General features: G+C 41.9%; 1 protein-coding gene across 5 annotated transcripts in view; it reads left to right on the forward strand.

Annotated features, from left to right (window-relative positions):
• Positions 1 to 12,973, forward strand: part of DPP6 (dipeptidyl peptidase like 6) — a 524,565-nt gene that overhangs the window by 383,066 nt on the left and 128,526 nt on the right. For all 5 annotated transcript variants that reach the window (XM_079300903.1, XM_079300904.1, XM_079300901.1 and 2 more), the window contains exons 4-5: positions 9,824 to 9,918; positions 12,892 to 12,966. In XM_079300903.1, coding sequence (XP_079157029.1) covers positions 9,824 to 9,918; positions 12,892 to 12,966 — 170 coding nt within the window. The remainder of the gene's footprint in view (positions 1 to 9,823; positions 9,919 to 12,891; positions 12,967 to 12,973) is intronic.

Below are 12,973 nucleotides of genomic sequence, written 5' to 3' on the forward strand. Positions count from 1 at the left end.
ACTCATCATGGAATCACAGAATGGTTTGGGTTGGAGGGGAACTCAAAGATCATCCATTTCCAACCCCCCTGTCATGACATGGACATTTTCACTAAACCAAGTTCCTCAGAGCTCCAACCAACCCAGCCTTAAACACTTCCAGGGATGGGGCAGCCACAGCTTCTCTGGGCAGTCTCTTCTCCTGCCTGACCACCCTGACATGAATATTTTCATTCCCTCATCAGTTGGTTAAAAAAGAGTGGGATTTTACCTACAATTGCAAAGTGTTCCTCCATTGGTGGCTCCCTTGCAGTTGGGTGCATGAACACTGGTCTCACTCAGTTCAATTTCCTTTTCCTCAGTGCCATCTCACTCAGGACACCAGTCTCCTGCCCAATATCAGATCTAATTATTTATTAATGGTTCTTTGCAAGTGTTGAAAGTGTTTCCATTGGCTCTGTAGCAGGGTGCCCTCTTGTGACCACTCCAAAATCAGGAATCAAAACCAGTAACCAAAATGAGTCTGGGGGTCTTGGATTCCATCCCTTGCCTGCCTTGATTTTCAAAAGCCTGAGGTCAGGGTGGTGGTCATGGCTCTGACACACTCCTCATACAGTTAGACTTCATCTCAATTGTAGATGTCACCAGGCACATCTGAAGTGACAGGGTGACATAAGAGGGATTGTGAAATATTGCACTCAATTAAAACTTAACCTGAAGCTGCACACAAAGCATATTTTCTTGTTAATATACAACAGTCTCATTTGGTCTGCACTGAAATTTAAGTAATGTTCCCATGATGATAATAATGAAAAGCAAGAAAATAACACTTTATCTTTTCTTTCTGCCCATCATGGCCATTAACAAGTGCAATTTAGCTAGGGGCAAAGAGAAGGAGGCAAGGGAATGCACAGAGAAATTAAATAAGTGAGCTGTGAGGTCACATTTTAATAAAAATTTATTCATGGATTCCTTTTTTTCCTCAGTGTCAAATGGATTATTATGTTTAGGTGTAACACTTTAGGTTATGCACTCCCCTGTGTGAAGCCAAACCAGATGGGGCAGATAAGACCTGGAACATTTGGCAGAGAAGAGGGAGGTGACTGAGTGATGCTGCCCTGGGCACACCCAGGCAGTGCTTGGAGCAGGGTCCCTGCATGGCACAGGCAAGCTTGGGTCACCACCAAGCAGGAGGGGTGACTTGGGCTCTCATCTGAGCTGGCAGCGACAGTGGAAAAAGCCCTGGAAGTTTTATATTTCCAGTGAAATCTCTGCCATTGTGTATTTGGGGCTGTGCACCCATCCCAGTCACTTCATGGAGCTGGGATAAGCTGATTCCTGCTCCCTGTTGGCTGCAATTTTTTTCTCTTCAGTTGCATGATGTAACTGTGAAAAATATGTAGCATCAATAAAAGCATCAAGGACCATCTTCTAGGAAAATAGTTGTCTGGGGTTAAATTGCTTCTGGCCTGTGTTGAATGTGAAATATTTCTAGGAGGGAATCAAAGGGATGAGTGTAATCTGCAGTCTCCAGCTGACACTTCTCCTCCTAGAACATCTAGGATTTGAAGGGCACATGGCACAAGCACAGCTGAAGAGGAGAGAGAGATGGCAGAGAATTTTTGAGGGAGATTTCCTGGTTCTGGAATACACCAAAGCCATCACAGTGTGGTGCACTCCCCTCCTCCCCCAGTCATTAGAAAGATAAATTGAGGGCAGCAAGGAACAAGGTGTGAAGTTTCACTGGGTTATTAGGGTTTTCCAGCAGTTCTGTAATCAAGATGGTTTGCCCCAGATGCAATAAAAATAGATTTAGAGAATTTCTTATTAATTTTTTCCTAATTGTAGTATCTCTCTTTTCCCCCCTCCACATGTTATAAAGGCAGATAGGAGTTGGGAAGGGAGTAATTTGAAGCTGAAATGAGCTCTCAGTTTCTCACATGCATTTCAGCTTTTCATGCCTGTGCCACTGAGTCGTGATCTGTGCCCACAGAGTTCCTCTTTGAGCAGTTCAGCCTCAAATGAGGCAGGAGCAGAATTTTACCTGGTTTCAAATTTGGGACCCAAATTTCAAAGGTGTACTGTACCTGTATTTCAGACTTTTTTTTTTTTTTTTTTTTTTTTTTGTCTTGAATCTTGAAAGAGTTGGGATTAGAAAAAAAGAGAAACAGACCAGCATTGGAGATTTTTATACTTTTAAGTTTTCGCAAGATTCAGTCTTCTTCAAGCTTTTGACAAGTTAATTTACAAGCCTGCTAGAGGTGCACGTTGATGTGGGAATTTTCCTGGGCTATAATTGTGTTTTATTTTACTTGTGCTACTGTAAAAGCACTATATTGGTGCACCAAGTGCAAGTGTATTGAGATGATGAGCAATTAAAACCACTTCTTGCATAATAAAGCACATTCTATCATGTTGCACTTAATATACCAATTCAATGTGTTATACAGCATTTAGCTAAATTACAGTAAATCACCTATTTAAAGTTTTTCTTTCAGCCTTGCATGTAGGGAAAAAAGTGTTGGGAACAGTAAAAGGATAATGACCCATAATGGCAGAAAGCTAAAAATGGGATTCCAGTTGTCTCCTGGAATTAAAGGTTGTAGCAATGTTGTTAAAGGCAAGCTGTTCTCTGTCCCCTGTTGCTCCTTGTATCAGCATCACAAAGTCTAAGAAAATCTTATCTCTTCCAGGGAAGGCAGAAGAAAGAGGAGTCACTGGTGGGGGTAGGTGGATTGAAACAGAGGCAAGGTGGTGTCAGGGGCTGTGAAAAATTGAAAATGCCAAAGTCTACAGGAGCAGCTGTGGGACTGTCCTGTCCTTAAGGAGCAGCTCACTGAGGGCATGGTGATGTGGGATGGAAATCTGGTTTTGCTGCTGTTCCCTGTTCATGATCCCTGCCTCCCATTTTCTCAGTTCTCCCAACCTGCAGGCACCAGGGCAGGGGATGGGAAACCTTCCCTGAATTTTCTCTCTGGGAAGCAGCTCAGTATCAGATCAGTCTTTGCTTCTGCTGTGGGGAGGGAGTTTCAGAGTCAGTTGTTTGTTGTGTACATGCTGTAAATATCAAATAGAGGCACTGCAGCATGTCTTGAAAGAACAACAGATCACAGCATTAAATGCATCATCACAACAGCCTTATTTCCACCTGAGTTTGTGATTGCATCTCTCTGGACCCCTGAATAGGCTTCCATTGGGGACTGATTGTGCTTTTATTTTGCATTATGATCTGTGTGGTGAAGTTTTGCAGCAGTTAGTGAGCATGCACAGTCCTGGCTCTTGTTCAGCTTCTACTCTCAGTGCTTTTCTCAGGAGTAAATTCCACCTGCCCCAAGGGGTGCAGGTCTGGGGGCATTCCCCTACCTGACTCCTGACAGGCAGACACTGTCCTGAGAGAGTCAATAATCCTGCAGGGCTGGTAAATAAGATGTGATTTCCCCTTTCATGAAAGCAAAGTAAAATAAGTATTTCCATAAAGCTGCCTGTGTTCATCCTTCTCCCTGCTCACACCATGCTGCACTTTATTCCTTTTGTTTGGTCCTTCTTAATTTGCTGTTTTGGGGATTTTTTTCTGACAGTTTCTATTTCCTCAGTGAATTTACCCTTTTCTGTTGTTTTCCACTTTGGTTCCATTATGTCCAAAAGCCTTAGGCTCTCTCTCTCTCAAAACCAGTCCCTGAACATAGCAGGCTGTCTCTGAAGATAGATGTTCCTGCTGCATCAAGCAGGATTAAAGGCATTTTTTAGGGTCTTGGCCCCTCACACAGCAACCTGTTAACCACAGCCTGTGCTATTGCCTCACCTGTGACACTCAGAAAGCACATTTTTACAGGAAATTTAGAGTCCCCTCAGTTTACTTTCCCTGTGAGCTGCTGACCTGAACTGTGGCTTTGCTGAACATCCATCCCTGGTGGTGCTGCTGATGAGTTCTCTCTCCCCTTGGGCTCTGCTGTGTGCCTGGGTTGAGGGTGTGATGTTGAGAGTCTCAGCTGAGCCCCAGCCTGCTGGGCACCAGTTCAGTCAGGATGCTGTTCCCACTCTATTGCAGTGGGAGCTGCCAGCCTCCCCCAGTCCTGAAATCATGGACAATCACTACAGGCCAGTGGGTTTTTCCTGTGTGCCACAGCTCACCCATGGATAGTCTTGTGGACATTGCTGAAAGTTTGTGGAAAAGTCCAGCCTGGATTTTTCCCAGGATGTTGGTTTTCTCATCTCCAGCTCGAACCTTTCCCAGGCTGGGGATTTTTCTCAAAGACAAAAGAGAGAGAGAGAGAGAGCTTTATTTAAAGAAACACCACACTTACATAGGGTAGTACATGTAAAACAGAATAGGAAAGGCTCATTGGTCCAAGAAGGCAACACCTCTTTGAAAACATGCTTTCTGCAAAACATCACAAGACCCTCACAGGGCTCTGCAGGTGTTTAATCATTGTTATAATTTCTTATTCTTGAGCAGCCTGAGAAACCCAAGGCTTCAAGGGCTGCTTTTTCCCTGGTTCCCAGCAGTATCCAACAGCACAGTCTGGGTTTGCTTTCTCCAGCTGGACCCTTCTCCTTGCCCTGGTGTTGTGTGTGCTGGGATGAGAGCTGTGACATGCCCAGATCACAGGGCACAGCCACTTCTGTCCCCACTCTGCTCTCCAGCCACTGTTCTAAGGCTCACCTGGCCCTTCAGAAAATTTGCTGAGATGCTAAAGAAGATATTTTTTAAATTTTAACTCCATTGTCTGATCCTCATGTATCTTTCCAAAGGAATACAACTGTGCTACATCCTGTTGAAAATACCAGTTGTCTGAAGAATCATCTACCCTACAATTGCAATCTCCCTGCCTGTTATCTTGCTAGATGGTGAGTGCTATCCAGGTGTGTCTGAGCCATATCAGCCTGGGAGGACTCCAAGGAACCCTTGTCTGGTTCAGGTGCTGCTGTCCCCTCAGTGAGGGTGATGCTGTGCTCCACTGGGCAGCACTGCAGGGCTCCTGCAAGACTCATCCTTCAGATGTAAGATGAAACACCAAAGATCTGACTGCTTGGGGTCATTAAAAACCTCACAACAACTTTTCTTTTTTCCCCCATGAGGAATAACACAAGGGTGCCAGTGGTCTCTTGGTGGCCCTGTGGCATTTGCTGTGCCAGTGCAGAGTTCCATCTCAGCATCCTGCACGTGGCCTCTGTCCCTTGGGAGGGATGAGGGCTCATCCCATGGGACTGCTGCTGGCTGCTGTCCTGACACAGTGTAAGATGTTTGCTAGCCCTGTTAGTATCTGGAGGCTCATTTATCTGAAATGGCTTAGAACAACTTCAGGACTTAAATTTCCTTTATGCACCAATTTTCCTTAATCTTAGGGATTGAAAATGATGATTCCCTCGGTGCTGGCTTTCATCAGACTGAGACTCATTCAATTATCTTTCATGTCTGTTGATCAGAACTTAAGAAGTTGCTTTTTCCTCCAAATCTGTGGCTCTAAAAGACTGGAGTGGCCCTATCAGTCCTGACTGCCTTCTCTCTTCCACTACCTCTTGCTGCTGACTTGCTGCATGTGAATTTTATACCCTTTTTTGTCTACTTTTCATTCATTACTTATTAAGATGACAGAAAGTTACAATTTCATTAAAATATTTTCTAGAGCTGGATATATTTTTTTGTTCTCATATTTTATCACCATTTTGCTTTCTGCTTTCCATAACTTCTGACAAATAATGAAAGTTCCTCTCACAGGCTTGGTCCTGCCAGTCTCTCCTCTCTGGTAATGTGAACTTCAGAGAAGCTTTACTGCACTAAATTTTTGGGAACTGATGCTATGTTCATGTCAATGGATGAAGCTCCTTCAAATTCTTTGAGTTTTCAGCACTCAAACTTACTCTAGAAGTAAACTTTACTTTCTAGAAGTAATGTTGTCCCAAACCTTCTCATCCTCTGTTTCAGGTGTTTTTTCTGGTGCCCAGTCTGTCTATGCTGCTCCTGCTGAGGGCTCAGTGATTTCCAGGGGTGTGAGCTCCCTCTCACTGGGTCTGTTTTCTCTGCCTCTGCACTTCCTGGCTGAATTCAAGACAGAAAAGCTGATGGGGTTTATGATTTCACCTGCTCTGCTTAGCAGGTTTTAAAAAGTTTCTCCCCAGGCCTCCCCATTCCTTTGCTCTGACTCTACAGCCTCAAGGTTGATCCATTATTTCTGGTAATTGTTTTTTGAAATCAGTCCCTTTTTTTCAAGTGTGACTATGTATCTGTGTCCACATTCTCAGTCAGAAAATATAATCTGTCATCCAGAAAATTTCCTGGAAGTTGAAAGAGGGGTGAGGAGTTGGAAAAGTGAACTTTGCTACTGAATCATTGAATCAGAGTGAGGTTTGGGTTGAAGGAACCTTAAAGACCAACCCTGTTCCAGCCCCACTGGACACCTTTCCCTAGACCAGATTGCTCAGAGCTCCAACCATCCTTGAACATCACCAGGGATAAGAACAACTTCTTTGGTGAAGAACAGATGGGAAAAAAATGCAAGAAAGATTGAAGAAATGAAATAAATGGCTGCATGCCTGAAAATTATAGTGTTTTGGCATCATTCAGCCCCAAAGAAAGGCAGCTATAAAAAATGAAATGCAGTGATGACCTTTATCAGCTCTGGTGACAACTATAAATCAGGCTGCAAATTCTCATCAGCCTGCTGGACAGAATTCATTATGGACAGAGACCACTGCATTGCTTTCTGCCTTTGATTGAGGTATGTCCCATTTAAATAAGTGCTCTTGCACTGGAACAAATCACACATTTCAAAACAGAAGTCCAGGAATATTATTCATCTTTTGAGGACTAAGACCCAGCTAAACCTCACAGTGTTTTGTTTGGAATATAACACAGATCAGATTGTTCTTCTCTTAACCAAACCAATTTTCAGTTCATTAGGTTAGGCAGTGGTATTGAACATAATGGCAAGATTTACAGCCCTAACAAACCAGCACTGCTTCATTTATTCTTTTTTTATGCATTCTAAAAGTGCATGTGGTGGATAAGCACCTGATTTTAAACTTGTTATGGTTTAACAAATATTGGGAAAGTCTGTTATCTCCGACTTCCAACCATGGAGCAGCTTTTATGTAATCTTGAAGTTTCATAGTTTATTAAAATGTTATGGGATTTTTTGGAGCATAAGGAGCAATAAAATTCGGTAGCAATGTCATTATGGGCAGTAATGTGACTTCCATCAGTTTCTGCAATGTTCAAGACATAGTTTCACAGACTTATTAGATTTATGAGGTACTTTACCTACGTTCTGAACTTGGAGCTGAATTTCATTGCTTTTTTTGTTTGGGTTTTTTTTTTTTTTTTTTTTTTCTGTAATTAGGAAATATCCTGAGAGCCTTGCAATTATCCAAATGTTTTGCTGGCCATATAAAAAACAGGATTTTTCTGTCTGGAACTTATTGTGTAGTTGGAAAACATTCTGTGTTGTTGACAGAGTTGATTATTAAAGCAGTAATATTTTTCAGCATGTCTGATGATTAGATAATAGTCTGTCTCTCAGTTTCGTTTTTCCTGGTATTTCTGGAATGCCTGAAATAATTTTGGAAAATAAAAATTTATGCATACTTTCCTCTTATAACAAATAATACTTCTGACTTTGTGGCCTGAGTATATAAAGACCAGGTTTTTACAAAGCATTAAATCTTTTATTGCCTTACATTCCAGATTGTTGGCACAAACACTTTTCTTAAGGATTTAGACACAGAAGCTGGAAGTTAGAGGTGTAAATAAGTTGCTGCTGGATCAGACCCCAGGGATTGTCCCTTCTGGCTTATGGCCCAGGACAAGGGCAAATACTTGGGAAGATTCTAAAAAGAAAGAAGATTTCTCAAGTTGAGGATTTGGGATATTCCTTTAGTCCTTCACAATGGCTGGTTCATGGGCTTCCTGAAAAGCATTCCCCTTCAAGACATACAATCCTTGATGGATTTTGCTTCAATTTTTCTAATTGTAGTTTGGATCCACCTGCAGCCCTGGCACCTGTTTTGTTCTGGGACTGTGACTTCCACAGTTTGTTTGCCTTGAGCATGAAGAAATAATCCTTTTTATTTGTGTTGAACCTGACACTGACTGGTGTCATCTGGTGCCTGCCAGTATTTATTTTGGAAAAGGCAGGGAATAAGCATCCCTTATTTATCTTCTCCATACTGCTGATTACTTTTTTGACTTCTGTCCTAGCTCTGTTCAATCAGTTCTTTCTCAAGTTTAAGTTTCTTAGTTTGCTCAGTCATAAATTGTATGAAGGAATACTTTAAAGATAAATGCAAGTCAATCTAATTCAGATGCTTTTTTTTTTTTAATCCAAGACAGAAGTTGCTGATAAAATTTATTCCATAATTTTTTTAAAAAGTTATGCTTTGAAAACTTTGCCTGTGAGTCTGAAGGGCTGCTGCTCTGATTTGGACTCTGAGAATTTTAAAGTCTCTAAAACCTTGTGGTTTTGAGGGGATCAACTGTATTGCAGCAACCATTTGCTCCTACAGAATCTGATTCATCCCAAACTCAGAAAATATTTCTTCTTCTTCCACTTATGTGTAAATCTGTGATATGGAGGAGATTTTTTTATTGACAGCAATAAGTAGGGGGTAAAAGCTTTTCATCTACACCTTCAGAGCATTTTATAAAGCTGGTTAGTGGCTGTGATGAGGATTATCATCACCAGCTTGGAAATAATAGACTGGAACATGGATAATGAGTCTGTACATTGAAGTTTTGGAAGAGCCAAGTCTCAAAACCCAGAGTTGCCTTTAGCAGGTCACCCCAGCTGGGCAGTGCACACCTGTGTAGTTAGTGAGCTGGGTTTGTGCTTGTACATACCCTAGAGGATTTAAACTCACCTTTGACTCATTCCAGGGCAGCCCATGGATAATGTTAAACCACCCACATGTCCCTTATCCTAGGTGATGAGGAATTGTTTCCCTAGCTGAAACTGGAAGCAGAGGTTTGGTAGGATCTATCAATTCTCAGTCTCAGTTTAGCCAAGCTGCAAAAAAACCATAGCCCAAGTTCTGTGCCAAGAAAAACTGATGATTCCTTTTAATGGCAGAGTGCTTGGGACTTTTGTTTTATGTTTTATCTGCAGGGCAGTGCATGTAAGCACTGATCAGACTTGAACTTCAGTTTATGACATCCCTTTATTGTTGTAATTTTTTTCATCCTGAACTTTTGACCTGCTACCTAACCTTCATTTGAAGTCCCTTTCATATTTCAGCCCCAGCCTTTCTGTCAGGCAGGTTGTGTGCTTTGAGAGTGCTGGACACTGTCTGCAGTATTTTTGTCCTTGTCCACTAGTCTTGAGAGCTGGAGCAGTCCCAAAGTGCACAGACACAAGCTGCTTTGCCTCGTTTCATGTGGAAATGGTGGTTTCTCTGCATGTTTCTCCTTCTGGTATAAGTCTGCAGAACAAATGTCAGAGTTGGAGCACAATATTAGGTTCCAGAATCTGCTTTGTTAGAGGGTCATTTGCCTTTCAATTTCAGAGACTTTCCAGGCTTATTAAACTCATACAGAGACTGTGGAACTTGGAAACCTTTAATCATAAGGAATGGGGTTTTAACTATATAGCAAGCTGTGTATGTACATTCAAAGCAGGTAAATCTGGCATTCATCTAAGGGGAAGTGTGGCACAACAAACATGACAAACACTGACCGCATTGTTTTATGGCTGTCCTCAAAACCAATTTTAGCAATAGCTGTGTTTAAAATTGATCTGTGTTCTTCAGAAAGAAGTTCCCAGCAGTACTTTTGGTTCAAGTCTGTAATTAGGTTCCACACAAACAGACAATTTCAGATTTCCTTAATGGCCTTTTGTTTTCCTCCTTGCAGATAATGAATTCATTTATAGAAACCAGAATGGCACAGTGATCCTGAGGAATGTCGAAACCAACAGTTCAACAATATTAATAGAAAACAAAAAAATTGTAAGTATTTTCTGTGACAAGCAGCTGAATTTCACAGCTCTGTTGCAGTTGGATCAGTAAAGCAGAAAATTACTTGGGTTTCAACTTCATGTATTGTCAAGGAGAAGCAATTCACTGGTAATACAATGGGCCATGCAGTGATGGATAATGTGAGATTGAACTCCAGCTTTTGTTATTATTCTGCAAGCTCAGTTTCTCTCATACTTCTGGAAAGTATCATATAGAGATTTGCAGCTAGTCTTGCATATCATATATAATTGAAAGATGCATAATTCTCATCTCTGCATGCTTAATAAAAAGGACAATAGATATCATTTACTGTCTGTTGACATTCTCTACATTCCTCCAGGCAAATACTTATTTTTAATTTGTGCATTTGCTGATTTTTCTTGCCTAATGGTTGAAATGCAACTTCAGTGTGTTTTATGAGTAGTGTTGAGGAATAGGAGTGGAGTTGTACATGAGACAAACCCTAAGAAATTGTTGTGGGAAGAAATTAGTAAGTGACTATTAGAAGGAATGTAAAGAAAACAAAGTCACATCTGATACAGACTACTGCTTATAGTGATAGAAGTGTAGTAGGTGAAACCAGCATTGTGGCAGAAGTTTATATATCAATCATATTAATTATTTTTAATGAGACAAAGAATTATCACTGAATTATTATGGCAGGGCCCAAACTTAAACTTCACATGGTGCATTTAACCTTCATGCTGGGTCACATAAGCAATCCCCTTTTACCAGATGTAACCCCTTTCTTTACAATTCTAAGGGCATGGGCTGGCTTCCTTTAATGCCAAGGTCTGTTGAAATCAAATTACTTGAGTTTGGCTTCTGTTTATTCCACAGTTTTTTAATTTTTGCCATTTGTAAGAAAAGCACACTGCTACAAGGTAATCCTACATTTTAATGCCATTGCCACCCTACTCCTGTTCTGCCTTTGTTCCTCTGCCCTCTCAGTAAATACATCTGCATGTCATCTCCACATTAATCCAGAAAACCCCAGTGCAAGAGCTGCCTTTACACTTCACTCAGACACATTGTCTTTTTCCTCTTCCTTCACAGCCCTGGAGCAGAAAACTTTTGCTGCTTGGTCATGTTTTTCCTTCCCCATGTTATTAACCTAACAGTAAACAAAATCTGTGTTGATGCTGACCCTGCTGGTTCCCAGGCTCCCCCATCCTGATCTGCACTGGGTCATCAGCCCCTTAGAGAGGTGGTGGGGGCCTCTTCCCTGGAAATGCTCAGGATCAGGTTGGATGGGACTCTGAGCAACCTAATCTGGGTGAAAATGTCCCTACTCACTGCAGGAGTCTGTTTGGAGAACAGAGGTCTGCTAAGAAAATCAGGGGCTTCTCTTTGAAATAGAGAATGTAATCCCCCTCCCTCCAAATTATTATAATTTTGAAATTAAGGGGCTCTCAGGCAAAGATACGGAAATTAGGAATAACAGCTCTTTACTAGGGAAATTAAAATAGAAATACAGTATTACAAAGAACAATCCCAAAAACACTGCCAGAGTCAGAATCCAAGCTGACACCCGTCAGTCAGTCAGGGTGGTGGCAGCAGTCCCATTCAATGGTGGCTGCATCCTCCTGCAGTGGCAGATGTGGTTCAGCTGCAGCAGTGCTCCTGGAGAAGGTGCAGTTTCCTCTGAAGGTCCAGGGATGATGTGGAAAGGTCTGGCTTTCCTCTAGAATCCAGTGGAAAGAAGGTCCCTTGGGTCCAAAATCTCAGTTTTTATCTGGGTAGGAAAGGCTTGGCTCCTGCCCTGGCTGGAGCATCTCCCAGTGGGATGATGAATTTTATCAGTCATGCACTGGGACTGAATGGGCCAGCAGCAGATGATATCCCCTGGAGGGAGAATGGGTTGTGGAAAATATAAAGATGGCCCTTTAGCAGAGGATATCTCTTGTGAGGATAAGGGTCACTGCCCCACCTGGTATCAGCAGATGGTGATAGAATGCACACTTTTGGTCACATCCTGTATTGCAACCTAAGACAAGGGTTTGGACTGGTTAGCCTTTAAATGTCCCTTCCAACCCAAATCATTCTGTGATGGTGTGACCTGTCCCCTCTGCTTCTGTCTGTCCCCCACAGCACATCCATCCTCACTGGCCTTGGGGAGAACTCTCCCTAGTGGGGTACTCTGTCTTTCCCCAGTTCCCCTTCTAATGTTGCTCTGTGGGACTCTCTCAAGGACTTACATCTCATTTGTTAGGTGAGAGGGTGAGATTTAAAAGGCAGTGGATGAGTGATGTGTTAGTGGCACCTCTCTTTGACCTTGGTGCCATCTGTGCCAGAAATGCATTAAATTGAAACATATTGGGAAGGAGAAATGGCTTCACTACACAAATGAAAAGTGGAGCTGGAAAAAGGTAATTCCTGGCAAGTCTGAGATGCCCTGACATTTCTTCTTGTTAGCAAGATTTACAGTGCTGATTTTTGCAGAACCCAGGTCAGGGTGCACTGGATCACTGCAGCATCCCAAAGACTTTTAACTGGGGAAAATGGGATAGTTTTCCTCTGGGTTATCTTAATTGAGAGATGTAGTGGTATCTCTATTACTAATTTGCTCCAGAAGCTATTTACAGTTTTTTGATCCCCTGCACTGGCCAGTGAATACAGATAATGAGAGGGAATTAATAAATTACCATTTATCAGAGTTTTCCACTAACTACTGTCTACATTGCCACCTCACCAGCCACTGTTCAGTAAGATTGTAAGGAAAATTCTGTTGGTTTTTTTTTTTTTTTCTATAGCTGCCTGCTCTGAGTCACAATGCATTTATTTATTCTCTTATGGGTGCCCACATAACATTTCTGGTGTTTGAAAAAAAAAAATTCTATTTTTCAAGAAACTTAATTCTGACACTATTCTTCCTCATTAGAGAGATGATCATAACAACTAGTTCTAGGTGTCATTAGCTTGAAAACTGAAGAGCATTTGTTTCAAAACTGCATTTATTTCCAGGTTTCCTTAAAGGCTATCCGCTATGAAGTGTCACCTGACCGGGAATATGCACTCTTTGCCTTCGATGTTGAACCTGTAAGTA

Source organism: Erithacus rubecula, assembly GCF_903797595.1.
Source record: "Erithacus rubecula genome assembly, chromosome: 3".
Classification (NCBI taxonomy): Eukaryota; Metazoa; Chordata; class Aves; order Passeriformes; family Muscicapidae; genus Erithacus; species Erithacus rubecula.